Source organism: Tauraco erythrolophus, chromosome 1, assembly GCF_009769465.1.
Source record: "Tauraco erythrolophus isolate bTauEry1 chromosome 1, bTauEry1.pri, whole genome shotgun sequence".
NCBI lineage: Eukaryota > Metazoa > Chordata > Aves > Musophagiformes > Musophagidae > Tauraco > Tauraco erythrolophus.
The window spans coordinates 124,533,488-124,560,552 of NC_141465.1; the positions used below are offsets into that span (position 1 = coordinate 124,533,488).

The window sequence follows — 27,065 nt, forward strand, 5'->3', positions numbered from 1 at the left end:
TTGGAGCATGAAAGCAGCCACCTAGGAAGCATACTGCCAAATCATGCAGCCTACCTTGCAGAGCCTCTCCATCGCAGACATTCTTGCTTTAGACACTTCTGCATGGCCCTGTGGTATGCTCGAGGACTGCACCGAGATCTCTCACGTGCTTTGTCTTGACCTTTCAGAGGCTGAGACACTAGGCAGTACCTCAAGATCTTTGAACATTTGTTGTCCTTAATATTGTTGACTCGTTGCAAGTAAGTGTAAACTTCTTGATTTATGAAAACGTAATGAATTTATTTTTCTACTTCTACCTATTACCTAGGTCCTGAGGGAGACTAATAAATTGGCTGAAATGGAAGAGCCACCTTTGCTACCAGGAGAAACGATTAAAGACATGGGTATGTGAAGAGGAAATTTCTTATTGTTTACTAATGAAATAGAATATCCATAGAGCAAAATATCTTGGTGGCCATTGATCAACAACAGCAAATGTCTGATGTTTTGAGAACCATGAGCAGGTTGTTTCATTAATCAAGTTATTGCACATCACATGAGCCAAGGTAACTATATGTCTCCTCTTAGCATGTAGCAAGTACAAGGCAATTCAACATACCTTAGCATGAGTGTTGAGATAGAATCATAGAATCATAGAATGGTTTGGGTTGGAAGGGACCTCAAAGATCATCTAGTTCCAACCCCCCTGCCGTGGGCAGGGACACCCTCCACTACACCAGATTGCCCAAAGCCTCATCCAACCTGGCCTTGAACACTGCCAGGGATGGGGCATCCACAACTTCTCTGGGCAACCTGTTCCACTGCCTCACCACTCTCAGAGTGAAAAATTTCTTTCTTATATCTAACCTAAATCTGCCCTCTTTCAGTTTAAATCCATTGCCCCTTGTCCTATCACTACACGCCCTTGTAAAAAGTCCCTCTCCAGCTTTCCTGTAGGCCCCCTTTAGGTACTGGAAAGCTGCTATAAGGTCACCCTGGAGCCTTCTCTTCTTCAGGCTGAACAGCCCCAACTCTCTCAGCCTGCCTTCAGATAGGTTGTACAGCTTTGCATTTGCTGAGAGGACATGGGTCAGCTGTTTCAAGTTGTGCTTGCCAAAGGGTAACTTCCCAGGTTGACGCAGCACAATTGTGTGTCGAAGTTCTGTTGCAAGCTGCAGGAGAGGATATGGTGCTGTTTCAGAGAACTTGCTGTGATATGGGGATGGGTCTTTTGGTTTTTTTTTCATCCAGACTTTCTGATATGCATCAGGTTTGCTGATGCACTTTAGTCTGAAAATTTGAGTAAGCCTCTTGACTAATTTTCTGTGAAAGATTTTGCATTCACTAGTTTAACATGCTGCATTCCTCTTAAAATGATATGGAAGAAAGCAACTTCAGTCCTAAAAAAAACCCTAATGCCCTACTCAAAAAAAACCCCACTCAACAACAACAAAAACCCCAAAACTAAAAACAAACAAACTAAAAAAATCCCACCTCAGTGTTCAATCCTTTTCTCTACTCCTTTCCTAAGGATTCTGAACTTGTACTCCGACCATGCACTGCAGACTGACATCTAACTCACTCCACAGGCACAGTTAGCTCTGACAGCAAGACTATGTTTTGAAGGGTCCCTGGGGAATGGTTTAAGAGATCAGAGTTGTCAGTATTTGTCCCTGCCCATGGCAGGGAGGTTGGAACTAGATGATCTTTGAGGTCCCTTCCGACCCAAACCATTCCATGATTCTATGATTCAGTATTGTCTGTTGTCAAATGATGTGATGGGCCACATAAGTCTGTAAGACTGAGTGGCTTTTGAAGTAGGCCAGACAGCAGCTGCATGGTCCAGCAAGAAGTTAAAGGTAGCAAAAAAAATAATCTTCATTATTCCTCAGCAATAATTATTTCCTGTTAGAAGTGTCAAGAAAGGCAAATGTAATTCTCTTTGTATTTTAGAAGGAGGGGGAAGAAAAATTATTTCTGCCAACCTAATAATCTAGAGTAAGATTGGCCCTATAAAAGACAGGAATTCCATAAGCAGGGTAATGAATGAATCCAGGTTTACAGTATCTTTCTCCCATATGGATTCTCTTATATCTACCAAAGGCTGGGCTTGTTAGACTTTCCCTTGGTGGTGGCACTAATACAACCTGTCTCATACCTGGCATCCGTTCTCACAAACAGTGGAGGATCTTGATGCCTTGGAGATCCCTATTGATCAGTTAGAGACTGCTGAAATCACACAACTGTGGTAGGGCTAAGATCAGACAGGCCGTGTGAGTAGGTACGTGTGTACGTGTGCAGTGTAATTAAGTAAAATTGTTTCCTTGGGAAACTAAGCTAATAAAATGTAAACGTGAAAGGTGATGTGGTTTACAAGCTGGCAAGGCCAGTGTTTGAGATTGTGCCTGGGATTCATTACCTGGAAAACATTTTTCTAGCACCTTTCCTCTTTACTCAGAAATCCTGTTCCTTTTCAGATGTAAATGCACACTTCTCTTATTAGTAGATTTTGGTTTATTTTTTTAAAACATTTTAAGATTACATTTTGAATAATGGGAACTCTAGTGGAAAAATCAGGCAGGCCGCCCTTACCTTAATTACCCTTCATAAGTCTGCTTTCAAACCTCTGTCAAACTAGTCTTTGAAAAGAAGTGATTAGTAATCAGCCAGTAATGAAACACTTGGTTTAATTAGAGCTAGCTAGAAGCATTTTGTGTTTAACTGTCCTTCCAACAAACACATGTAAATTAAAATAAATAATTAAATAATGAAAATGTTAGTTTGTGTATGTATTTTTCACCAAAAATTCTGTGCTACATATTTTGCTCTGAATTAATCACTCCTGACTTTTTAAGGATCATTCTCTATATCCAAATCTTGAAAGTCAGTGAAGACTATGCAGAAGCAGAGCTGACGTGAGGAGGATTTAATTGTATCGGTTGCCAGTGCCCTGGAGTAAGGCAATCTCTCTTCCTCCCTCCCTCAAGGCTAAATCTTGGATAAAGGTAGAAGAAGTTTAAGTCCCCATCCTGACACCCCAGCAGCCTCATGCTTCTTGTGCGTGGTGGCTGTCATCTGACTGGGAGGCGAGCTGTCCTCCTGACTTCACACAGCCCTTGCAAAATGGATCCCATAGGGTTTGGAGGCTTGAGGTTATTAAGATGGTTCAGAGGGTTCTTTCGTGGATCTGGCAGCTCTGGTCAGTGGGTCTCCTTCTGAAAGGATCTCTGTTTGAGGGATGTCATTACTGGTCGGTGATAGTGTAAACCATTGCCATGGCACAGCCAGCCAACTGCTTTGGTGGCAGAAGATGTGATGGGTCACCATTGGGCAGCGAGGGTGGGGAGAAGGAATGACTTAAACGTTGGCATTTTTAATTGATGTAAAACAGAAGGGCAGTTAAGGAGGTGTTTGCTGTGGAAAACCAGCAGCACCTCTTGCCTTTTGCTGGAACAAGTGCAAAATATTTGAGGCCTTTTAAGAAGGGAGCTGTTTTGAGTCACTGTCACTCAGGCTCTAAAATAATTGAATTGTTGCAGAGTAACTTGATTGCTGACTTCAGACTTAAAATCACTGGAATTTGGGTGCTATGCAGATCCGTGGCTGCTGGAAATCGTTGTAGCTCTGCTCCTTTTAGCATGAGGACCTTCATCCCAGGGCCGACTCTGTGTGCAAGGGTGTGCAGAAGAACCCAAGCATCCTAAAAGCCACAAGTAGGAGAACTGCCTCCTCCTATCCTTGGTGGCACAAACCAGCTTGTGGATGATCCTTAGCTTTTATGCAGAGTGTTGTCAGCTTCAAATGTATGCATCCAGGCAGGAATCATCTCTTCTTTTCATGCACGGTGTTCTCAGCTCCTGGCAGTGCATTGCTCAGTAAGAATAAACAGTTTGCAGCTGAATACTGGCTTTTTCACAGGGGTAGCAGTTCTGTGCAAATACAGGATTCTAGGTGATGGTACTTGCCTGGAGTTCAATTTATACCTAAACTCTTACTTTCTCCACAAAACTGAAACTTGCGTGTTAGCTCTAGGCTAGAACCTCAGGTTAAGCTGGTTTTCATTCCATCATCTGAAAAGTAGAGCCCTCAAATACTGTTCCTGTCATAATTTTATTCCCCTAAATTAATAACTTTTTTTCTTTTTTTTTAAGCTAAGGATGTTACTTACATCTGCCCCTTCACTGGAGCCATCAGAGGAACCCTTACTGTTACCAATTACAGACTGTATTTTAAAAGCATGGAACGGGTAAGCTTTTGAAACCATCTGCTTTTGTTGGCTATTCAATCGTTAGACCTGGGTGTTCTTTGAGAGTAATTCTGTGTGAATCATAGCTATATGTTTGGGAATATAGGCATAAGGGAGCAGGAGCAGGGGATTTTTCCCCCTCCCATTTTAAACTCACAAATTTCAACTGTCTACAGGACCCTCCTTTTGTCCTAGATGCATCTTTAGGTGTAATCAACAGAGTGGAGAAAATTGGAGGCGCTTCCAGTCGCGGTGAGAATTCGTACGGGCTGGAGATTGTATGCAAGGTAAACTTTTATCTGTGTTTTACAATAGGGGAAGGGGAACATTTATTTTAAAAGGTTTTCTCTGTAGTACTGTAGGAGGTTCTGTGAAACATTTCAGTCTGTATGACTTTACACACTTCAACCATCTGATTTTAAAAGTAATTTTCAGGATTCTCCAGCTCCGCTCGTTTTAGATGAGATCCAAACCTTTATTCAGGCTTTATGCTAGGTGATGTCTTTTCTTTATAGTGGAAACCTAGGCTTGCATCCCACTAATGCAGTTCTCAGAGTTGCCCGTCAGGCTATCCCAGAAAGACTCCAGTCGTTGTGGAGTACTGGATGCCTTTCACTCACTGGCATTTCAAGAGCAGGAAAGGGGCACATTTCCCCCTAAATTGGTAGCGTATGTCCACCTGCTGCTGTGCTTTGTGGTGAGGGGCTGGCAAGGAGCTTTCAGTCTTCCTCGGGGCTGTTCTTTCATTTCTTTCAAGGCAGTACATATTTCACATGTGCCTCTCAAGAGCCCTTGGAATCGTTGGAAATGCAATCTTTAATACAAGTTAAAAATTCACCTCCTTGTGTCTACTTACTAGAGACCCACAAAGCAGATAAAACCTCTATCTGAAGTCCAAAATCCATACCTCCACTGTTCAGCAGGCCATGGTCCCTCAACTTCCCTTGCTGTCCATGTGGGAAGAGCTGGATTCTGAGCAAGAATCCAGAGAGCTTAAAGCTCTTGTCAGAGCCCCCTCAAAGCTGAAAGGATGCCACTTTCTGGATAAGGACAGACAGAAGAATGAAAATGAGTCCCAAACTTTTCCGGTCACTGCTGTGATTTTGAGACACCAGGAAGCTAAGCAAACTCTCAAGCTGTGGGCGTGCCGAGTCAAGAGCAGTTGATATAATGTATGCCAAGTCACTCAGCTGCTTCCTCATCCTGCTGCAGTCATGATCCTCCGTGGATAACGTAGGGGTGCTGGTGCTGGCAAGCTAATTTGTTCCCTGTTTTGGTCTGGATTCTTAGTCCTCAGCCGTTTTGCCTATATGCAGATTTACATACATGGTCAGGTTTGGAGTGAACTGCATTGTTTCCCTGGGTGGGAAACCCGGGCATAGACTATATGATAGGTATCTTGGCCCTATGCAGCATATAGATATATAGATGTATAGATGTATAGATATATAGATATATAGATATATAGATATATATATGGCAGCCTGCTTGGCCCAGGATATGCAGAGCAGTTTAGTGCAATAACAGAAGAGTATAGATACAGTTTACGCATTCTGAAATGTTCTCTGCCTGAGACCAATTACTTAATCTCAGTCTTGTGAGACAGCTGAGTCTAGCTGTTTATCTCATTCTCTGACTTGCTGTACCATCTTCATACGCTTGAACTTAATAGCTCTTTTCCTGCTGGTGGCTTTTAAACTGTTTACAAGTGTTTGAGTTGTCGGCTTGGCTGGAAAATCTTGACATCTTAGAGATGCTTTATTTAGTTTCTGAATTTGATTTTGTAGATAAGTATGGAAAGGAGGTCTTGGGTTACCACTCTTTATGGAAACTGTGTTGCAGTGCAAAGTGGAGGAGTTGTTGGTTTCAGTCATCTTCTCCAGTGCTCTGAGAGACGGAAGCTTTGCACTGAACTGCCTGGGCTTGGGCTCCCTATGTGCAGTAGCTCCATGGAGGCACTTTGCAAGGCAGTCCCTTCCAGCTGTCTTCTGGCACAGCTCAGCCTGAGAGCCTGGTAAGAGCTGGGAGGCCTGTCTCACAAAGTCCTGACAGTCAGAGGTAGCTTGTCCCTGAGCAGGGCTCTCCCCTAGACTTTCAGCAGGTGGAAAGCTTCATGTAGAGGCAAGATGCTGCCAATCAGCATGCCTGTGCATTCCCTGTGCTCCTCTGCAGTTGTGTCAGGCTTTATTGAAGGCTGCAGACGACCACTGAACCAAGCCCAGAGTTGTAGTACAACAGTGTTCAAAGTATGACATTAAATCAGTACTAGAAAGAGCATTGTGATGTGACTCTATTTTGAATGCTGGCTTTTGAAGTTTCTTTGGATGTTGAACTGGTTCGGAAATCTGCAATTTGATTTCCCTCTTTTTTCCTAGGATATTCGAAACTTGCGATTTGCTCATAAGCCTGAAGGGAGAACTAGACGATCCATATTTGAGAACCTAATGAAATATGCTTTCCCAGTTTCAAATAATCTGGTAAGTATGTTCTTTTCAGTTATACCAAAAGATACAGAGTGGCAGTAAGCTGGTTTGTTCAGTCTCATCTACCTGGTACAATATTCACATGGGGTGCATTTTGTTGAAGGAAGAGAAATGCTGGTTTTTAATATCTGTCTTAGAGTGAATTCTGTAGGAATTTAGTCTGCATAGAAACTGAAAAAATCTGCTACTGTGAAGCTGGTTTTCTTCATGCATGGAAAATAACTTACTGATACATCCTCAAAACAGAGAGAAAATATTCAATGCATAGTGAAATCCATGAGAGGTTTACAGCTAACGGTAACTGCACTGCTCCCAGTTCTGGAACGCAGTTCAATTCTGTTGTGTTATAACACTGCAGTTGTTGCTTCAAATACAGATTGAAAGGATCTAGTTCTTAATGTGTAAAAGCGTTCTTGCCTAAGTAGTCTTTTCTTTCTCTTTAGTAATAATCTGCTTTTGTCTATGAAGCACCACAAGAAACATCAGCGGTATAGAGGAAAGTACATGGTTGTACTAATTACCTGCTACAGTGAGCATGTTGATCTTTTTCATAAAGCCCTAAAGCAAAAGTAATGCGGAGGGAAAAAAAGAAGGACCAGTCCTGAGTTATTATTTGAGATATCAAACATCTTGGAAATGGGCTCTGAATGGGCTCTTAATAGTAAATTTTCTTTCTTTCAGCCACTTTTTGCATTCGAGTACAAAGAGGTTTTCCCAGAAAATGGATGGAAGGTCTATGACCCCACTTGGGAGTACAGAAGACAGGTGGGTATTGTGCCATGTCCTTCCTCTTCCTCTCCACTCTTCAGAAGTGAAGCTCTGCGCAGTAATATAGCTACAGGTCACATGGAGTGGAGAGTGATCCTGCTGAGGAATGTCATGCAGGCTGGGTTAGGACATTGTTCTCTACACTGCAGTGACTGATGACAGCAGTACAGCTTTAGAGATAGTAGCATCCACTGATGGAGATTACTCAGGCTGCAGAGAGCTGACGTTAGGCTTTGGTAGAAAAAAACTATTGCTGTGGCTTAGTCATCAGCCACTGCTGGCAGTGAGGAACAGAGGATGCCATTGTTGAGTTTCACACCTCAGCTCTTGCTTGTATCAGTTTTAATTCTTTGCAGTTTTCTGTAAGATACCTCCAACAGGAACTTGGAAGGAAAAAAAATAAATGTTGAATGCCTTTATTTTCTGAGGGAATCAGCATAGGGATCAACCCAGAGGGCGTTGTGATTAACTGTAGCTTGGAACAGACAGTTGTAGTGTGTCTAGAGTAGACTGGTCAAAGGTGTTAATGATCGTGAAGCGGTAGGCTGTCAATTAGGAATACTGTGATAAAAACTTGAGTGATCCTTCCTGGGGGAAAAGGTGGGAGTATTTTGGTTTTTATAATGAAATCACTGTTTTCATAAAATTATCAAGTTGAGGAAACAGCACAATTCGGTGCCAGTTTTGCCCTGGATGCAGTAAACTTTTGTGTCCTCCAGATCTGCCAGGATAAAACCAATTTTCCTTTGTAAAATTAAGAAATATACAGCCATGTAATGTAAAGATTTATTTGAGTCTTTCTCATAAAGCCAAACAAAAGAAGGTGTCTGTCCTAGCCTCGTTGTTCATCTGATTCCTGACATCCAAAACCTAGGGAAGGGATTCATTTTCCTAGTTTTAGTCTTCCAAAAGCTGGGCATGCCTTCTAAATTGATCATTAACAGATGGGGAGAGAGAGCTTCACTGTTGCGGGTGATTTGTTCCCTCCTCAAATAGCTGCCTAAGATACATTGCTGGCCTCTGGGCTGCTAATGGAAAGTGAGACGAATCTTACTTTGCAAGATCTTATCTTGCAAAAAAGTGTACGTTTTGCAATGAGATACCACAATCTAAAATCCTATTGGAGACAAACTCCAGTCATTCGTAATCAATGATGCACATTGGATCTAAGATCAACTTTGACTGATAAGACCAGATAATGCAGATTGCTTTGTTTAGAATTTACCTCTTCTTGGTAGTTACTTTAAGGAAAGATCTGTTTATAAAGAAGGACCTGCAGCCCAAGCTGTGTGGGAAAGATGTTTCTTTACAGGACTGAGAACTTTGGAGTGCAGGCTGAAGAATACCTGCACTGTCAAAATAATCTCCATTGAAAAGCACAGCGTTCCCTTTGCCAAGCTTCAGTTAAAACAGCTGAAGTACAAAAGTCATTCTGAGTATACTTGGAAAGAAGGAAGGGTGACCTTTGAGATTTTCAGGGTAAATTATTCCGATTTCTTAATCTTGGCCTGTCTGGTTTTAGACTACAAGCTTTTCTATCCATAGTAGTTTTTATATTGTGATTGGTTATACCTTAAGTTTGGCGGGAGCTTGGTTACACCATGGAAGGATACATATATTTACATGAATCTGATTCGCAGCTCTTCATGGCCTTTTTGTAAAGAAATTGTGACTCTGGGCCATGGCATCTTTGTTTCTGGTCACACAACGTAGCATTGCTGTGTGTAATGCGTGTCACGACTGAGACATTGCTGCAGCATGTACTTTTTTTTGTTGTGATCTGCTTTTGTGTCGTTGCTAAGTGCTCAGGAAAAGCTTAGCCTGACTGCTTTTACATCAAGAAACCAAACTAATTTCCATATGCTGAAGCCCCATGTCATTTGCTTACATTGATAACTGCAAAAATGAATCCAAACCTGGATTTTTTCAGCCGTGGCCTATCTGAATTTTACCCATGATGGGCCACAGTCATTCCCATTCCAGATCACACAATCCATCTGTTCCCGTAGCTTATCTCCAAAAGTGACCAACACCAGCTGCTGAAGAAGAGGCAGACTGTACTGCGGTAGATGTTTATGTTGTGATCTGGCCAGGAGGAAAATTTCATCCCTTTCATTAGAGTTGATTTAGGTCCTGCAGCATGAAGCTTTACGTCCTCTCCAAAACTTTTAGGTATTTTGGTCTGTTTATATAATTTCAGCATTTATAACTATGGATGTTCAATTTATCTGTGTGAATGTCTTAGCCTTTTTTCTTAATCCAACCAGATTCTGTTAAGGCAATAACAAATACTACAGTAAATCAGGATTATGTCCTGAAATGGCAGCAGGGATTCGTTAACAGTGAAACAAAACTGGCATCATCAAATCAGATAATAGGATTACCTGTCTCTGACTGTATGAATTGTGATCAGAAATAGAAAAGCAGGACATATGCGCTGTCTGCAGGACCTTTTGGAATTGGTTTAAAACTATTAGGGAATAGCTGCCCTAGGGCATAAGCAGCCCAGCAGTATGGCCAGGTGTTAACTTGGTATGTCTTAGGCCAGGTCAGTCATTTCCCAGTGAAAGCAGGGACACAGAGAGAGGGGAGCGGAGTAAGAGTAGAAGCCAGCTACCAGGCATCCAGAAAAGACTTTCAGAGTAGGATCTACGTCTACAGTAGTAAAATGGCAAGTCTGTGTGTGGTATGATTTATTACATTTTTTTTTTCAGATTAATAAAATAATTGATATGATAGAGACTGTAGCAATTAGGAAAGATAGTCAGTAAACCCTGACTTCTCTGTTAGCGTTCTTGGGAAGGACGGAAATATGTAACTTATTAAAAATCTGTGATTGTGTAAAACTATGGGGAGTAATAAACAACCTGTAGAGAACAAAAGGAACTCAGAGAGTTTTGGGATTTAGTCAGTAAATGGAATCACATGTGGCAAATGAAATTTAAAACTGAAATTGCTCGCTGATTTTTATTACACGCTGGCTGGCAGAGTATAAAACAGAATTGCAAAGTGAGTAAGACTCAGTTGAAACCCAAAGGCCTTGAGATGCCTTTAGAGTAACTTAAAGCTTTCATTTTCCTTAACAAGGTGGGGAGCATTTGGAAAATATTACAAGGGGTTGTGAAGCTGGAAATGTGTGATGTTTCTCTACAGAAGTCATGCTCATCTAATCCTATGCTCTGGTCACATGTACCAGGGAGCCACAGTATAGGGCTGTGGTTGCTGCTTTCAAAGAAAGCATATAGAAATTAATAATTCAGAAGTGGAGCTGACCTGTTTTCAGGATAAAAGAAGTGCCCAGCGTTAGTATACAAGCAGAGTGGGAAAGGTAGAACATGAGAACAGCATCCTACAGAGGACTGTTGGGTGTAACTGTTAAATTGTCCCATGGTTTGACTGAGGTCCTGCTTATGCTCGGTATGTGTCTACTGCAAAACGGATCAAAGCTCTCTTGTGCTAAGTGGACACAACCTGGGCTGAGTACGTGCCAGAGGGACCAGCTTGGCTCTGGCAGCTGTATCCTGTGTCGTTGTAGGGATGTGCCTGAGCTCAGCCCCTTGGTATCTCATGGCTCAAACCAAGTTTGAGAGGCATTGCTGGTGTGTAACTCAGGACCATCCCTGCCTTGCCTGCTGCAGCTCAGGGTGTACCTGCATGGCTAAGCTCAGAATCGGTCTACTGGATCGCATAGAGAGATGTGACTCTGTGTAATTCCAGCAAGGAGACTATTTTTCTTCTGTCAATGAAAGATCCTCGTGTGCTTAAGCTTAAACGTATACTTTGCAGGGTGATGGTTTCGGTGCCACGCTTCAACAGTTTTTCCCTGCAAATGAAGAAACTCCATGCTTCCATGAAGGCATGCGACTTGTGTAGGTCAAGTGATAGCTGAGCACTGCTTATTAAAGTAAAGCATGAATGGCTATCCAGAGGAAAACAAAGTCTAGTTTGTGTGTGGAGATAGCACAAAGGCTGTGTCTCTATGGTTAGATGGTACAGTTGTAAGGAGTGTTCCCAAGCACTGGGGCACCTTCATTACAAGTTCCAGGCATAGCTTCCGTCCAGGCTGTTACCATCTCACTTTTGAGTGGGTGCATCTGGGCACCTTTAGCCATGCACGAAGATGCTCTGCCAGCAAGGTGTATGCAGGCTGAAAGTATGAAGTGGTTATTTACTGGCTAACAGACAAAAAAGGTAGCCAGGCAGATAACCGGCTAGTAGACTGAGCACTAGTGCTCACCACCTCGGAGAAGGCATCTGAAGAGACTTTCCTGGCCAGGCAGGCACTAGTAGGAGGAGTAGGATCAGCCTCTGCACCTCCCTCAGTTGGGTTGTTGTTGCTTACTTCCACCAGTAATGTCAACCCCAGCACACAGATGATCCAGCTGTTGGCCCTCACCCAATGACTCCTTGCTGGACTCACAGTTTTTCCTTTTGATTTTATACCATTTGATGATGATGTGTTCTCTATTGAAACCTTGAGCTACCAGTGATCCCAATCTCAACATTCCTCTTCCTCAATCTGTAGTTTTACATTTCTTGTCTTTCAATAGATTTCCACACAGCTCTTTCACATGGCTTTGCAGTGTCCTTGGTGGTCTGAGCCATGGTCATGCAGCTGGGCCACATTAGAGCCAGGACCTGGAAGAGGCAGTTGGGCCTCTGTGGGGCAGAGAGGGCTGCAAGCCCAGCTTGCCTGCTCTCAAACCTGGGCACAGGACAGGGGCTGACACAAGCCAAGGATCACCAGTAGGCAGTTTGGACAAACCACCCCATTTTGAGGATAAAAGATTTTAATAATGTGGATGTGAGGTGCACTGTGGCAGCTGCTCTTAGCGAGGACGGTCCTGGGCACATTTAATTTATGAGTATAGATGTGGCTGTGTTGCCTTCCTTACTTTGTCCTCTGACAGCAACCGAACACGAATTCTCCTGAAATCGGGACCTACTAGCAGCATTAGTTTACCTAGAGAAGACAGACCTTGTGCTCCGTTCAGGGCAGCCTGCTCTGGTCACTCAGGAGGACACCCCCCAGCCACGTTCCCTAGCAGCTTCTGGACCATCACACCCACCGTTAGCGAGGCGTGCCTGGGTTCCTCATGCAGGTGCACAGGCAGGTAGCTCCCAGAGCTGGTCCTGAGCCTGCAAAGGCTTCTTGAGTTACATCTGTAACAGTTTGGGTTAGTTTGATAGTAGGCTTTTGGGTGCTTACAACTTTCCAGGAAGCAGTGAAGTGCATCTTATATGAGGAAATACCAGTGTGCTTTATATCATGTTTAGCTTTTTCTATTGATTCCAGCTGGAGAAAGTGCAAATCTGAAGGAGCATAAATAAATACACAAGCTACACTGCGTCATGGCAAATGTCCTGGGAAGATGCAAATTCCTCTCCTCTTCTAGCCTACTTTGCTTATTTCTGCTCGCTTTGAGTCCTTAGAGAAAATCACAATCTGAATCCAAAGCCCTCTTTGGGTGGCGCTGTGATTCAGGGCTCCTGTGCCAGGGGAAAGCATACATTCCTTGTGATTCAAAAGATGTTTGAATGCTGACAGTGTCTTTTCCTTCTTTGAGGGATTGTCGTGGATTTTCCTGATCTGGACTATTGCAGAGGAAAGATTTCATTCAAATTGGTCAGAGTGGCAGCTGAAAGACTGAGAGCTTTGGAGGTGTTGGTTCTGGATCAAGCAGCATGTGGTGAAGCTGTTCTGCCCAGCACTGTGAAGAGGGTGCTTTGCAGTGCCAGCAACTGCTTGGTCTTCTCAGTGAGCACTGGTAGAGTTGCAGGGTAGAACAAAAAGGAGCTTTTCTTTCATGTAACTGCTTGTCACCTCCTGTTTTCCTTGCCAAGAGTATGCCAACAGCGTAGTTTTAATACAGATTTGGGGGAGGTGAAATCTCCAAGTGCTGCTCATGGATCCATTGCAGTGCAGTCACGTACTTACTAGGACAGAACTGAGCACAATTTAGTAATTTGCCACTGGTTTGCTTCCAGATAGTAACCAGTTTGATCACAGCTGATGGACAGCTAAGAGCAAGAGTCTTGCTATTCCCTGGTTGACAGCAGAGTTGGTGGAGTCAGGAGATTCCATCCTTGCTGTGTACAGCAGGTAGACCTCTGAGCATGTTTTACCATTTAGTAAGCTTGGACTATGCATACATGCTATTTGATGCCTGTTTTTGCCAGTTCTTGGGCTTCAGGCATTGCCAAAAATAGCTTTTCTTTAGGGTTTTGGGGTACTCGTGATCCCAGCAGCTCTGCTGATTCCTTGTAGTACCATCTCCTTCCCAGGGATTGCTCCAGGACCAGGGGTGATTCACAAGCAAGGTGTGACCAGCATTAGACAGAAGGTCTGTCTTCTCAGATTTCTAACCATGACCTCTTTTGACAGCCTGACTCACCGCTCTGACGGGGGACCGGCTGCAGTCTGAGTGGGTCAACCATAATTACCGCAGCTCGTCTGACTTGTGTTAGATTTGTCATTTATTTCCTGTGGGAGCTGGACAGTGGTAATCAGTGTCCCACCACCCTCCTTAAAATGAAGTACTGTTTATTAGAACAGAAGCATCTATTGTTTTAAGAGCTGATGTTCCTCTAAAACAGACTCTGTGCTTAACACTCCAGCCATGCTCACTGTAGTAGATCTATCTTCCCCACAGAGATGTTTTGTGTCAGAGCTCACCCTCGCTGCAGCATGTGTCTATTTAAATCTTTCCTTGCAGGCACACAGTAGCAACCACACCATTTTGATCTGTTAACTCCCAGCGTCAGCCAAACTAAGTCTGCTGGTTGTCAGGATCGTCCCTGTTGTGCTTTGGGTGTTACCTGGAGGTTGTCCTCTGGAAAGCTGAGTTGCTTCCCCATCAGGGCACGCTGAGCTCGACGGGAAGGTGTGTAGATTCCTTGCTCTCTCAGCTTAAGTCAGACTAGTTCAACCAGATAGCTTAGTCTGAGAGGAACATGGGAGTCACATATCACTGTCCAGATCACATGGAGGCACATGGCCAGAGACATACAATTATTAGGTTTCTCGTAGTTTTAGGGGATTGTACAGCTGTGCCACAAACACTGAACAAGGCCGAAAAGAGATTGATTGATTTTGGGAGTGTTTTACTGTTCATTTTCGCTTCTGACTTCCAATCCATCCTGTCTGGTAACTCCACTCTCCATGCTCAGTTTCCACCCACCATGTTTGAGCTAAGTGCCAAGAGAGGAGTGAGGACTGTTGGTCACCTGTTCTGTCCTGCTCCTGGCTCTCCTTTAAGTGCCATGATGAGCCCAGGTGGTATGTGAAAGATGTTCTCGAGGGCATCACCTGTGTTGCCACATCTGTAGCCTCCACAGTTCCTTTGCCATAGGTGAGCCTGCCTGCAGTCTTCTGATGCAGTCTGCCTGCCTGCAGTCTTCAGTGTGACATGGAGCTGCTGGAGCCAGTCCAGAGGAGGGCCACAAAGATGATCCAAGGGCTGGAACACCTCTGCTATGAAGACAGGCTGAGAGAGTTGGGGCTGTTCAGCCTGGAGAAGAGAAGGCTCCGGAGTGATCTTATAGCAGCTTTCCAGTACCTAAAGGGGGCCTACAGGAAAGCTGGAGAGGGACTTTTTACAAGGGCATGTAGTGATAGGACAAGGGGCAATGGCTTTAAACTGAAAGAGGGGAGATTTAGATTAGATCTAAGGAAGAAATTTTTCACTTGGAGGGTGGTGAGGCACTGGCACTGGTTGCCCAGAGAAGTTGTGGATGCCCCATCCCTGGAAACATTCAAGGCCAGGTTGGATGAGGCTTTGGGCAACCTGGTGTAGTGGAGGGTGTCCCTGCCCATGGCAGGGGTGTTGGAACTAGGTGGTCTTTGAGGTCCTTTCCAACCCAAACCATTCTATGATTCTAGTTTTCCTTTTCCTCCGTGGCCTGGGCAAAACATCTGCCTCTCTAGGAAGAGGCAGAAATGCAAGTTACCAAGGTAATGCAGTTCCAGGCTCCAACCTTAAATGTCCTTAATTAACAAAAGTTACCTTGAATTTCAGGTCTGGGGATTTGACTGTGCTGAGTTCTCCGAGCAACTCGTTTGCTAACCTGCTGTTGTTTCCTCTTCAGGGAATTCCCAATGAAAGCTGGAGGCTGACCAAGATTAACGAGCGCTATGAGCTGTGTGATACGTACCCTGCCATTCTAGCTGTGCCCGTAAACATTCCTGATGAAGAATTAAAGCGAGTAGCATCTTTCAGATCGAGAGGACGCATACCAGTGAGTGTCACAAAAGGAGCCACTTTGATGTGGTGGTGTTACATACCTTTGGACCATAAATAATACTAAGATCAGGCTTAGTGAATTCCAGGGAGCAAATAAATGGTCGATAGATAATAAAAGTGACAGCAACATGTTTGAGGAGTTAGAAAGCAACATTATCTGCTGGAACTACTGTTGTGAAAGAGATGTAGACTAAACCAAAATGAAAAGATAAGATAACTTAGCACAACCCAGTCTGAATCTCAGTTCGGTCCCTGGAAAATGCAAAGCAGTCCTCTTTGGTTGTTTACAATTGTCTGGTCTACTCTGACTTTCAGGATAGAGGAATACTTAGTGATACTCTTGATGAGAATGCTTATTAAATGAAATTAAGACAAAACACATCATTACAATTATTTCAGCACTAACGGAAAAGGTACCATTTTACTTCTCAAGCCTATAGAAAATTAGATCTCTTCCTAAAGTGTTTAACTTTTACGTGGTGTAACGTAGAGTAAGACATAGCCCAATGACTGCAGAGCAAGGAAGTGTGTTTGTGACTCACACGACAGGGAGAAAACAGTCTGCATCATATTTAAAAGTCAGACTTAAACCTACTCAGTCACCTCTTGTTTGTTCAAACTTTGGGAATGCCACCAGAATGAATAAGGACAGAAGAGTTCTTTCTTTCAGCGTTCTGGAACCAGCTAATACATGGCAGGATCCCAGCACAAGCCACTACAGATAAAGCACTTCCCTGGTTTAATAAATCCCATGTTTCCTTCGTTTCTTTCTCATTTGTTTCCAAAGGTATTGTCATGGATTCACCCAGAAAGTCAAGCAACCATCACTCGCTGTAGCCAGCCGATGGTGGGAGTGAGTGGCAAACGAAGCAAGGAAGATGAGAAGTACCTTCAAGCCATCATGGATTCCAATGCTCAGTCCCATAAAATCTTCATATTTGATGCAAGGCCTAGTGTGAATGCTGTAGCCAATAAGGTCAGATGCTTTTTCCTCTGTCAGGAGCTGAGAACATAATCATTTAGAGCACATTTCCTGCCACCATCTCAAATTATTCCTTTTCTACTATGAAGAGATTCATATGCACTGATCTGATTCTCTAGGCAGGCTTTTACACCTGCGCTGGTATCAGTGGACATCAGTGTGACTGAAAGGTCCGTTTGGATTAATCCACAAGTAGAAATGAGGTTGGAAGGGGAAAAAATCAAAGTAGTGCTGAAGTCAAACTCTAGCACCCTTGGATCTTGTGTATCCCCGTTTTTCTCTTCACGTGGTTGAGAGACTGCTTCCTCTAAGAGCACCAGAACTCTGTCCCTGTTAACCCTGATGGGAGCAGAGGTTACTCAGCAGTTCCAAAAATGAGGCATCATGCTCTTTAATTTCAAAATATGAGCTGGGGATCTTTAATGTCTAGGAACGTTGCTGTGTTCTTCCTGCTGTTATGTCTCATGCCATCACTCTAAGCCCTGTTTTAATGGTAGAACTGCTTTGTTGCACTGAAGCTGATTTTTTTTTCTTCTTTTTTTTTTTTTTTTTCAAATCTGCCTTTCCCACTACTTAGGAAAGGCAATTAGTGTGTGGGATATACTTCTCTATAACAGTGGTAAATTTGTAAATGACAGAATAGTGAATCTAATGAGTTAGCAGCTTGAATAGGGATAAATGATAATTACAGCGAAAAAGAAGGCTTGTAATGTGATATTCTTTGGTAAAAATTATTACATTCGTTACTATTGCAGGAAAGACACACAAAGTGTATGCATGTACATGTTTGTTACAAATTACAAGATAAATACAATGTTTTCTGCCTGCTTTAGATAGCCCAATCACTGTGGTATTTTGTCAGCTGATATTTGCTCAGGACAAATGATTGGGATAAAATATAAAATCTGTTTTGGCTTAATGATTTTAATGTGGATTTTGTTCTTCAGGCTAAAGGAGGGGGCTATGAGAGTGAGGATGCCTATCAGAATGCAGAGTTAGTGTTCCTGGACATTCATAATATTCATGTTATGAGAGAATCGCTGAGAAAACTGAAAGAAATTGTGTATCCCAATATCGAGGAGACTCACTGGCTGTCCAATTTAGAGTCAACTCACTGGCTAGAGCATATCAAGGTATGCCATGTCTGCACCCACTGGATGTGGCTGAGTAACCAGCCTGTTCACTGGGAAGCGTATCCAGAGCTAACTCCAGTGCTTGATTTTCAATTCATGAGAAATTTAAATATTTACAATTTGTTCTCAATTTAAAAACAACTAAAAACACAGTTTCTTGGAATGGGGAATTTGGAGGAGATGAGAAGAGGGACAAGAGAGGGGTTTGAAATACTGAAAGATGGTGTTTTGAAAGTGAAGTGTGTTCCTGGGTAACGTATAACTGGTGAAAGCTCTGCTTAGAGCATAGGAGTCCCTGAGTTTTCAAGCTCTTTACTCGGGAGTCCTCGACATCCTGGCATTACTGCCTGGTTCAGACCAACAGATATTGGGAGTTCATGCCCCCTCAGCCTTCCAGGAATCCAAGCAGAATTGGAATGAGTGGGGAAAAATGCTTCAGCTTCTACAAATGCTGGTTTTCAAATTAAGCTCTTTCTTTCCTTAAAACATCCAGCTTACGTTGTCTGCCTGCTACTGCGGAAAGGGGCAGTTGCAAGGTGATGGCCATTTGGAAGTGTTCAAGGCCAGGCTGGATGAGGCTTTGGGCAACCTGGTGTAGTGGAGGGTTTCCCTGCCCATGGCAGGAGAGTTGGAACTAGATGATCTTTGAGGTCCCTTCCAACTCTAACCATTCTATGATTCTATGATTTTGTGTTCATGTTCCGACACAGAATGCTCCTGCATTTAAATCCTGGTCTGTCCAAAGACTGAGCTGAATGCAGAGGCCCTTCTAGAGTTGTGCCTATGCTACAGTTTAGACGTGTTGACATCTTGCTGGAACAAAAAATGTGTTCACTAATTTGCTGTCCTAGTTCTAAAGTAGTTGGAAATAATTTACTATTCTGCTGGAGGCAGACGGAGCCCTTGGTTTGTCCTGTGTTGTCACTAGCCATTTTTCATTTGTAGTTTCTGTTCCAAAGAGATTTTGTAACTTTTTTTTCTTGTCCCAGCTCATTCTCGCTGGAGCCCTTCGGATCGCCGACAAAGTGGAATCGGGGAAGACGTCTGTGGTTGTACACTGCAGTGATGGCTGGGACCGAACAGCCCAGCTCACCTCTCTTTCTCTGCTCATGTTAGATGGCTACTACCGAACTATCAGGGGCTTTGAAGTGCTAGTGGAGAAGGAGTGGCTGAGCTTCGGCCACAGATTTCAGCTGGTGAGTCACTAGCCCTTGGAAGGCACTGAACAGAAAGTTATTGTCCACCTTGAAGGATTTCAAAGGAGTTTAGCCTTTTGCGTGAGAAGTGTTCCAGCTGAACTCGCAGAAGAAAGGTGAATGGTGCTGCTATTGTTTTCTGCCTATAATTCCAGTCATCTTTTAAACTCCTTGGAGACAGTGTTGGTTAGATACGAGGAACAGGTGGTATTAAATCTGTCAAGTGCCTGACTGATGTGTCGTGTCCCCATGCTTAGGCTTAAACTAGTGGTGTGCTTTGGGTTCAGGATAGGTATTTCTGCTGGGAGCTGGCAGAGACCACTGGGATATTTATTGTCTTTCTTTCCAGTTCAGTCCATTTTCTGAAACTGATTGGACATCATCATCTAACAAATGCCATCCTATTGAAAAGGCTGGGGAATTTGGTTATGGCCTTGACCTCACGTTTTTGTCAGGCACATTTTATTTTTGGGGAGGCTTTTAATTGTTTTGGTAAAAGGTCAGAAGTTGCAGACTGGATGAAGAGTAGCTCGTGGTTGTGTCCCTGGAGTTGGCAGAGAGGCAGCTCGCGGACTTGTGACACAGCGGTTTGTTACGGTTGGCACTGATGGGAACTGAGAGCGCCTTTCAGTCTTTGTTCCTGTTGTGTTTTGCTTGTAGCTTTTCTCTTGTGGTCGTTTAACGTTGGCAGAAGGTAGAACAAGGTCTGTTTACAGCACATGTCATGGTGGGTTGCATAGTCAAATGCTCTGTGGAAGGTGGGGAAACTGAGGCACTACGCAGCTGAGGTTCTGCTGCAGCAAATCTGTTCTCTGGTGTTTGAACAATGAGTATTTTAGCTTCCCTGTCTATACAAAGAAGATAATGATACTGATTTCCTTTGGTAAGGGGAGAACAGTGTTACAGAAGAGGTAGGGATCTCTGTTACTTATGTGTTCTTGTTCTGTCTTTGTACGGTACTTAGTGCTCCTGGGTAATATATAACCACTAACGTACTATACTAGTTGTAAGGAATCAGGCGTCACATGTCTTGGCCACACAGCGTGGTCAGGGTTGGAGGCCTACTTCTGGGAATACTTTCATCACTGCCTCTCTTGAGGTGGCAGGAGATGGGCCTGGGTTAGTGTTTGTACAGCGCTTGGAAGCTGCGAGGCGTCGTGTGACGGTTATCGCCGCATGCCGTGCCCGTAGGTAGTGTTTAGATCCAGCACACGGGACTACTGAAGTAGCCAGGACGACAGCTGCAACTGAAGCGAAAAGCATTCTCATTTTTTTTGCTCCTGAACTTTAGCTATTAACTGAAATCGGTGCCAACACAGCATCTGGAGCCTCCACTCAAACAACTCTTGTTTTAATTTAGCATGAAAATATCCCCATAAAGAAATTTCACTTCAAAGACTAAGGGAGTAACTGTCCTTTACTCCTTTGCCCACTGACGTGGACAAAGCAAAATCAGGACGCATTTGAACCTTCCTGTAGCTCTTGGTAAAGGCTTGGGTGACTGCGAGGAGACCCCAGCAGTTTCCCCATAAAGCCCTGTGTGACTCATATTTTTTGTCCTGCTCTGTTTCAGAGAGTTGGCCATGGAGATAAGAATCACGCAGATGCGGATCGCTCTCCTGTCTTCCTCCAGTTCATTGACTGTGTCTGGCAAATGACAAGACAGGTAAATTCATGGGTGCCACAAGTGTCCAAAAAGCCACTGCACCAAGACGTGGCACAGTGTCTGGCCACAAGAATAATTTCCAAGCTGACCTGCACAGGCTCACCTTCCTGGGCTTCTACTCTTCTTTTGACTGTGGCAACAAGTTTCTTGGGAGTCTGCTCAGCGAAGAGCCTGAATGCACACGTGCACAGGCAGGCCATGATGTCAGCTTGCATCAGATTAGCTAGTTAGTGGGTGCTGCTTACCTACATGCTGCTATAGTAACTGTGAGCTTGTAAGAAGCAGCTTGCCTCACCCTGAGATAGGAGATGGCTGCCTCACATCTGTCATGGGCAGGAGCAGACACCCCAGCCATCCTCAGTAGCCCACTGTGCCTTCAGAAGCATAAGTGACTTGAGCTGCTATGTAAGTCCCTGGTGTGGTGGGTGCAGGCAGATCCCTGTTGCCTCTGCTTAACCTGATGGTGTGACCAAGCCTGCACTAAGACGTGCATTTGCTCCGGCGTAACTTCTTCTGAAGGCAAACATACGGTTCCTGACTCATATGTGATGTACAGAGCTGAGTTCCTCGCTTCAGACCAGGCATGGCAGAGGCACAGTTCAGGAGACATGTCCTATATAGTTGGGAGGCTTTTCCTCAGGTATGTGAGACCTGGAAGGTTTTCTGTGTCTGCTGCGACACAAAATGTGTCACATGGCCAATGTCAGCCATGGTCAGGCAGTTCACTCCAAAAGTTGCGCTCATCATGGATTAAAACAGGTGGAAATGGAAAAGGATGCCGTTATATATGAAGCTGTACTGTATCCAAGCAGAGAAAGAGGAAGGCTTTACCATCATCAAAAGTCACTTTCAGCATGCTATCCTTGGATTGCTCCTAGCAGCAGGCATCCTGACTTGCAGCTGGTGAGGTCACCATGTTGCAACCAGGGCAGCCTGGGAAGAGAAGGGTGGTTTGTGAGGGAGGAAGGCTTCCTGCTCTCCTCTTCATCACCCCAGCATATCTCTGCAGTTCACTGCATGTGTTCTTATTGATCCTTTGTGGAGCTTCAGTTCTCCCTGTCTTGGGTCTGATTGTTTCTTCACAGACCATCAACAGCAAACCCAGCCCCTACCCATACACCTGTTCCTCCCACTGACCTGCGTTGCATGATGCCTCCCTGCTGTTCCCTCTGGGAAGTGCTGTGTTGCACACACAGGTTCCTTCTATTTGGCCCTGGGAAATTTCCATTTCTTTTCACGCATTATTTCATATTTGCATCAGGCTTTTGTCCGCAGTCTTGTTGCATGGTCCGTCGTGAGGGGCAGGCGTAGCAGAGCAAGCTTCCACTTGAAGCAGCACTGAGTGTGTATAAACACAGCGGTCAAACCCTTCAGACCTCTGGCTTTTGCTCAAAATTCCTCTCTGCACATGTAAAGCAGCTTTCCAGGAGAGAAACTCTTGCTTCTGGAAGGAGCAAATATGATCCTGAATATCCAGCCAGGCAGGGAACAGGGACAAATCCTGTTTTAGAAATCAAGAAGATAGGCCAAGTCCTTAGCAAGACCACGAAATGGGAGAAAGTTTATGGGCGATTCCTATTCTAGAATTCCAGTCTAATTTTCTGTTTCTGTCTGAAGTTTCCTACAGCCTTTGAGTTCAATGAGTACTTCCTGATAACCATCCTGGATCACCTGTACAGCTGTTTGTTTGGGACCTTCCTGTGCAGCAGTGAGCAGCAGAGAGTGAAGGAGGTAAGACAGCTTCTCTCCAGGGTGAAGGCTTGGTACTGTGATTGCTTTAGCTGGCCAGATATTGCTGGAGAAGCTGCTTTGGCACTCAAAGGCAGTGGTAGATGCAGGTCTGGGTAGTGCCAAGCCCCTTCGTAACAGCTGGGACATGGGGTGTTTTCCTCAGCACAAACCACTGTCAGTTGGAGACTTTCCATTTCAGAGTGATACCGTTTCCCTCTGGACAGTGCCACTGCTCCCAGTGTGGCTTTCTGCTCCTCAGTGGTGGCGGAATAGCTCCTGGCATGTCTCCCAGGTAGTTGGAAATGCAGTTTTTCTTTGAACTCCAGTTTAATGTAACCCTCTCTATGGCAACTGGTACCTTTTTGCCCTCCCTTTTCCTTGCAGGGGTCCCGTTAGGCTGATTTTAACTATCAAGTGTGTATTGTCATTCTGCACACACAGGTTACAGCAAGTAACTGGTCTCAGTGCTGTGCTTGCACTTTCTGGGAGAGGACAGAGCTGCTAGTATTAGGAACAACGTGCCTGTAGGTCCTGCCACCAGCCAGCTCTGCCCTGCAGCCTGCTCGAGATTTGTTTCCCGAGGGAGGAGCGTATAGACGTGTACATTCAGACCCAGTCTGGAATCAGAAGGGAAAGCAGTGACGCTCATTCTGTCTCACCTACCTAAAGATGAAGCGTTTTGTCACCAAAAGGTTGTAGCCTAACATCACAAACGTACATTGAGGACGGTGCTGAGAGGACCTGATGTGATCATGTTTGAGAGCACATCAGTTAAAAAAACAAAAAAAATTACTGTAATACAGAAGTGATAGCATTGTACTGTAGTGAAACCAGAGTCTCTGTTTGTTTCTCTAGAGTCCACAGTGATTGAATAATTGTAATTTCCAGGGAAGAAAACCTGCATGCTGTTTGCATGTGGATTTTGGGGTTTTTTTTTAAGGCCTCAGCCTAGCGAAGCACTTAATCTAGACGGCACTTCAGCACTGGTTTCACTGGGACTATTCACAGGCCTAATTATTCCACTAGATCAGGGCCCAAGTCAAATGTTTTTTTTCCTTTGCAATTAAATGCTCCAGCAAGTCCTCCAGGAGCACTTTAAAAGGTGAAGTTTAACTAAAGCATTGAGAGTTCACATGCCAGTGTCCCCTTGCTGTGCCGATGGTGATTCCCGGTCTGTGTTGGCACCTGGCTAGGTAAGAGGGGATGTTTCCATGCCAGGGTGTGTGTGCCTGCCTGCATCCGTGTGCTTCCGTTACAATAATCGTATAAAAAAACCCGGTTTTGTTCTGTTTTTTTTTTTTTAAGCTACAAAAAGGCAACCAGCTCTGTATTAACGACAGGCATATGTGTATGCTGTTATAAATACTTCGCAGATAAATGCTGGGATTCGTATGGGGAATAAAGCCTCCTCCACCCCCTTCCCTTCCCTTACAGAGCCTTCCAAAAAAGACCGTGTCGCTTTGGTCTTACATCAACAGCCAACTGGAAGACTTCACTAACCCCCTGTACGTGAGCTACTCCAACCACGTCCTGTATCCCGTGGCCAGCATGCGCCATCTTGAGCTCTGGGTCGGCTACTACATCCGCTGGAACCCCAGGATGAAACCCCAGGTACGTCTCTTCCGAGGATCCTACTCCTCTTTCCCTCCCTGCTAGTGCTAATACTGTCATTTTGGAGCTGAAGTCCTTTGAAGCACAAGAAGTAGAAAAGAAGAGAAGGCTCCGGGGTGATCTTCTTGCAGCCTTCCAGTAACTAAAGGGAGCCTAAAGGAAAGCTGGAGAGGGGCTTTTTACAAGGGCATGTAGTGACAGGACAAGGGGCAATGGCTTTAAACTGAAAGAGGGGAGATTTAGATTAGATATAAGGAAGAAATTCTTCACTCAGAGGGTGGTGAGGCACTGGAACAGGTTGCCCAGAGAAGCTGTGGATGCCCCATCCCTGGAAGTGTTCAAGGCCAGGTTGGATGAGGCTTTGGGCAACCTGGTGTAGTGGAGGGTGTCCCTGCCCATGGCAGGGGGGTTGGAACTAGATGATCTTTGAGGTCCCTTCCAACTCTAACCATTCTATGATTCATTCTATAAGTAATGTACAAACTGAAGCTGCTGCTGCTGCAATCTAAGAACAAAGGTCTAAAATTCAAACCCAAGCAAATGAAAGAGCAGCACCTCCAGCTGGCTGGGGCGGGTGGTCAGCTGGAGGTTGCCACCTTGTGAAATGTGCAGGAACTGAAGATGCTCAGAAGTTTGGAAATGGGGAAAATCATCTGAATTCTCTCTTCTTTACAAAAGAGTCTAACAACCTGAGTCTTTTTTGGATGTGGGATTCCAGAGATAAGCTTTGGGGCTGTATTTAGATTATTGGCAATAGGAACTCGCTGCTTGTTTTGGCTGCCGGAGGCACAGGGGTCTGACTGCAGCCCTGTTACACCCCTGAACTCTGACAGAAGGAAACTGGCTTGTCCAGGGCAGGCAGCCAAGACAAGGAGTCAACACGGCCCTAAATGCTGAAACCACTTTTTAATAGGAAGGGACGTATTCCTGGATTGCCTCAGTATCCAAGCAGTTAACAGAGCTTTGCAAATCTGGGGCATTAGATACAAGAACCCAACAAATGCTTTTCAGTACTAACTGTTTAACTGTCAGAATTATGTGAAAATATTTAGATAAATCTGTACGGGTTTTTTTCCCCAAAGCCCTGGAATTATGGCCAGGCTGAGTTGCCAAGGCCAGTATCCCCCAGAAATGTCAGAGATCAGAGTTCTGTAATTGTCATCTTTCAAAACTTAAGTTTTGTTTAGCCACCATTGCGCTGTGCATCTTGGATAAATTGAGTATCCCAAAGCCAGAGCAACTACTCATTTACTCCTTGGCTGGAGACAATGACCTAACCCACCTACCACCCCTCCTTCCCTCATAGCTGGGTGCCAGGTCAGCGACAAGGTTTTGTGGTTCAGGCTTCACCTTCCATGTTTCCTTCCCAGCACTCAGCTATGTGTTTTCTTGCAGGAACCTGTCCACAATCGCTACAAGGAGCTTCTTGCCAAGCGGGCCGAGCTGCAGAAGAAAGTGGAGGAACTGCAGCGAGAAATCACCAACCGTTCCACCTCATCCTCGGAGAGAGCCGGCTCTCCCGCACAGTGCGTTGCTCCTGTACAGACAGTTGTATAATATGGACTTTTTTTTGCCGAGTACCTTCCCAGGACCATAAGGGTAGCTTTTCTGAAACCCTCTGGATTTCCAGCGTGGTGCCTGGGAGATGCCAACCTATTTATTTATTTCTCTCCAGGGTAATTTATTAGTACTGTAGCACTAGAGGAAGCTTAAACAAAAACAAACAAGGCCCCCTATGCAACTAACCTTCTCAGTGGCTAGATTATAATACAAGCTAATTGCACTCGCCACCTAAAAGAAACCTAGAGCTCGCTCTTTGTTCACTATGTGCTGGAAATCACTTGGCTTTAAAGAGAGACTGTGCACTAGAATGAAGTGCACAGAATGGAGGAGAAACATCTATCAGAAGTTTGAAAAATCTCCCTTTGCTAAAAGGAAATATCGACTCTTGACTTTGTAGCGGAGCCCAGAATACAGCTGCGAAGTCACGAAACCCTCCACCATCACTGCCTGCACAGCAGTGTTAACGAGAGCCTCTGCCAACAGACATAGGGACAAGCAGCAGTAGAGTCTGAACATACCACCGTTCTTCTCACTTCTCCCGTCTGAACATATCACCGTTCTTCTCACTTCTCCCTTTGCTTGGCTCTAGGCTGGAGGAAGCCATGTAAATGATGCCTTATTTAAAGAAAGGGCAGCTCCTATCAATAAAACACAGTGGTAGAGGAGCCAACCTACAAGACTTGACCTTGTAGGACAAAGTCTACTCCCATCTCCGCCACTTCAGAGTCTCACTTACGGTTTACACTGGGTGTGCCAGGATGCAACTTGAGCACCTTTACTCCTGAGGGGGAAGCAGAGCATGGCTCCCCCGGGCTTTCTGCAGCTCCTCTGTCCTCCAGTGCCTCACACTCGTCGGGGGAAAGGTAGGTGGTGGAATACCAAGGGGCACGTGTGAACTGCTGGGATCAGTCATTTCATTTTGCTTGGTAAGCGTAATCAGTGATTTTAATGCTTCTGTGCAGGATCATAGTGGCGTACTTCAAGGTATTTCAGTTTTCTGTTAACTAATGGAAGCTACTGTCGATCAACCAAAGAAGCCTTTCTGCCTGCATTGCAACTGCTACGGAACGTTATTCCAGTAGACTAAACAGCTTAGCCAGTTTCTGAGCCCTGTGTTTAGGTCTTTTTTCTCACAGCGTACTTCAAGTTTAGTCAGGTGATGCTAATTTTTAAGTCCAAATTAAATTTTAATACAAAATTTTACTGTAGAAGTGGAGATGAAAGACACACATGGTGAAACTTCCAGTGCTCTTCCAAACAGATAAGCATGGGGTTGCAGAGGATGGGGCTTGCAGCGAAGGAAGTTAGGTGTGTGCTGCTTCACTCAGCCTCTCTTCCACGATAGAGAACAAGTATTTTCTGAGAGTACAAGAGTGGACCAATTTACACGTAAGAAACTGCCTTTGGAAAGCCACATTCCTTCTGAGGCAGTAACAGTAATTTCTGCCTGTAGTCTCCATTTCC

At 44.5% G+C, this 27,065-nt stretch overlaps 1 protein-coding gene across 7 annotated transcripts; it reads left to right on the top strand.

Annotated features, from left to right (window-relative positions):
* The first annotated feature begins 313 nt into the window (after positions 1-313).
* On the top strand, positions 314-25,595 carry MTMR2 (myotubularin related protein 2). Of its 7 annotated transcripts, none has more exons than XM_086613938.1 (13): positions 314-383; positions 4,131-4,225; positions 4,402-4,512; positions 6,601-6,702; positions 7,390-7,473; positions 15,565-15,714; positions 16,507-16,695; positions 17,649-17,834; positions 18,824-19,030; positions 20,604-20,696; positions 22,314-22,448; positions 23,862-24,038; positions 25,434-25,595. In XM_086613938.1, exons 1-13 carry the CDS (start codon positions 338-340, stop codon positions 25,593-25,595), a joined length of 1,737 nt encoding a protein of 578 aa, XP_086470064.1. In that variant the 5' UTR covers positions 314-337. The 7 variants fall into 7 exon arrangements, with proteins under 7 accessions (XP_086470064.1, XP_086470057.1, XP_086470069.1 ...); XM_086613931.1 differs by having other exon boundaries at positions 323-383; positions 22,314-22,427; XM_086613943.1 differs by lacking the exon at positions 20,604-20,696 and having other exon boundaries at positions 323-383; positions 22,314-22,427.
* Positions 25,596-27,065: the final 1,470 nt, after the last annotated feature.

Bases quoted from the DNA above. Each gene is read 5' to 3' on its own strand.
- MTMR2 (XM_086613938.1), top strand. From the start codon at position 338: ATGGAAGAGCCACCTTTGCTACCAGGAGAAACGATTAAAGACATGG. The intron at 4,226-4,401 runs GTAAGCTTTTGA...AACTGTCTACAG, and splicing joins ATTTTAAAAGCATGGAACGG to GACCCTCCTTTTGTCCTAGA. The intron at 19,031-20,603 runs GTGAGTCACTAG...GCTCTGTTTCAG, and splicing joins TCGGCCACAGATTTCAGCTG to AGAGTTGGCCATGGAGATAA.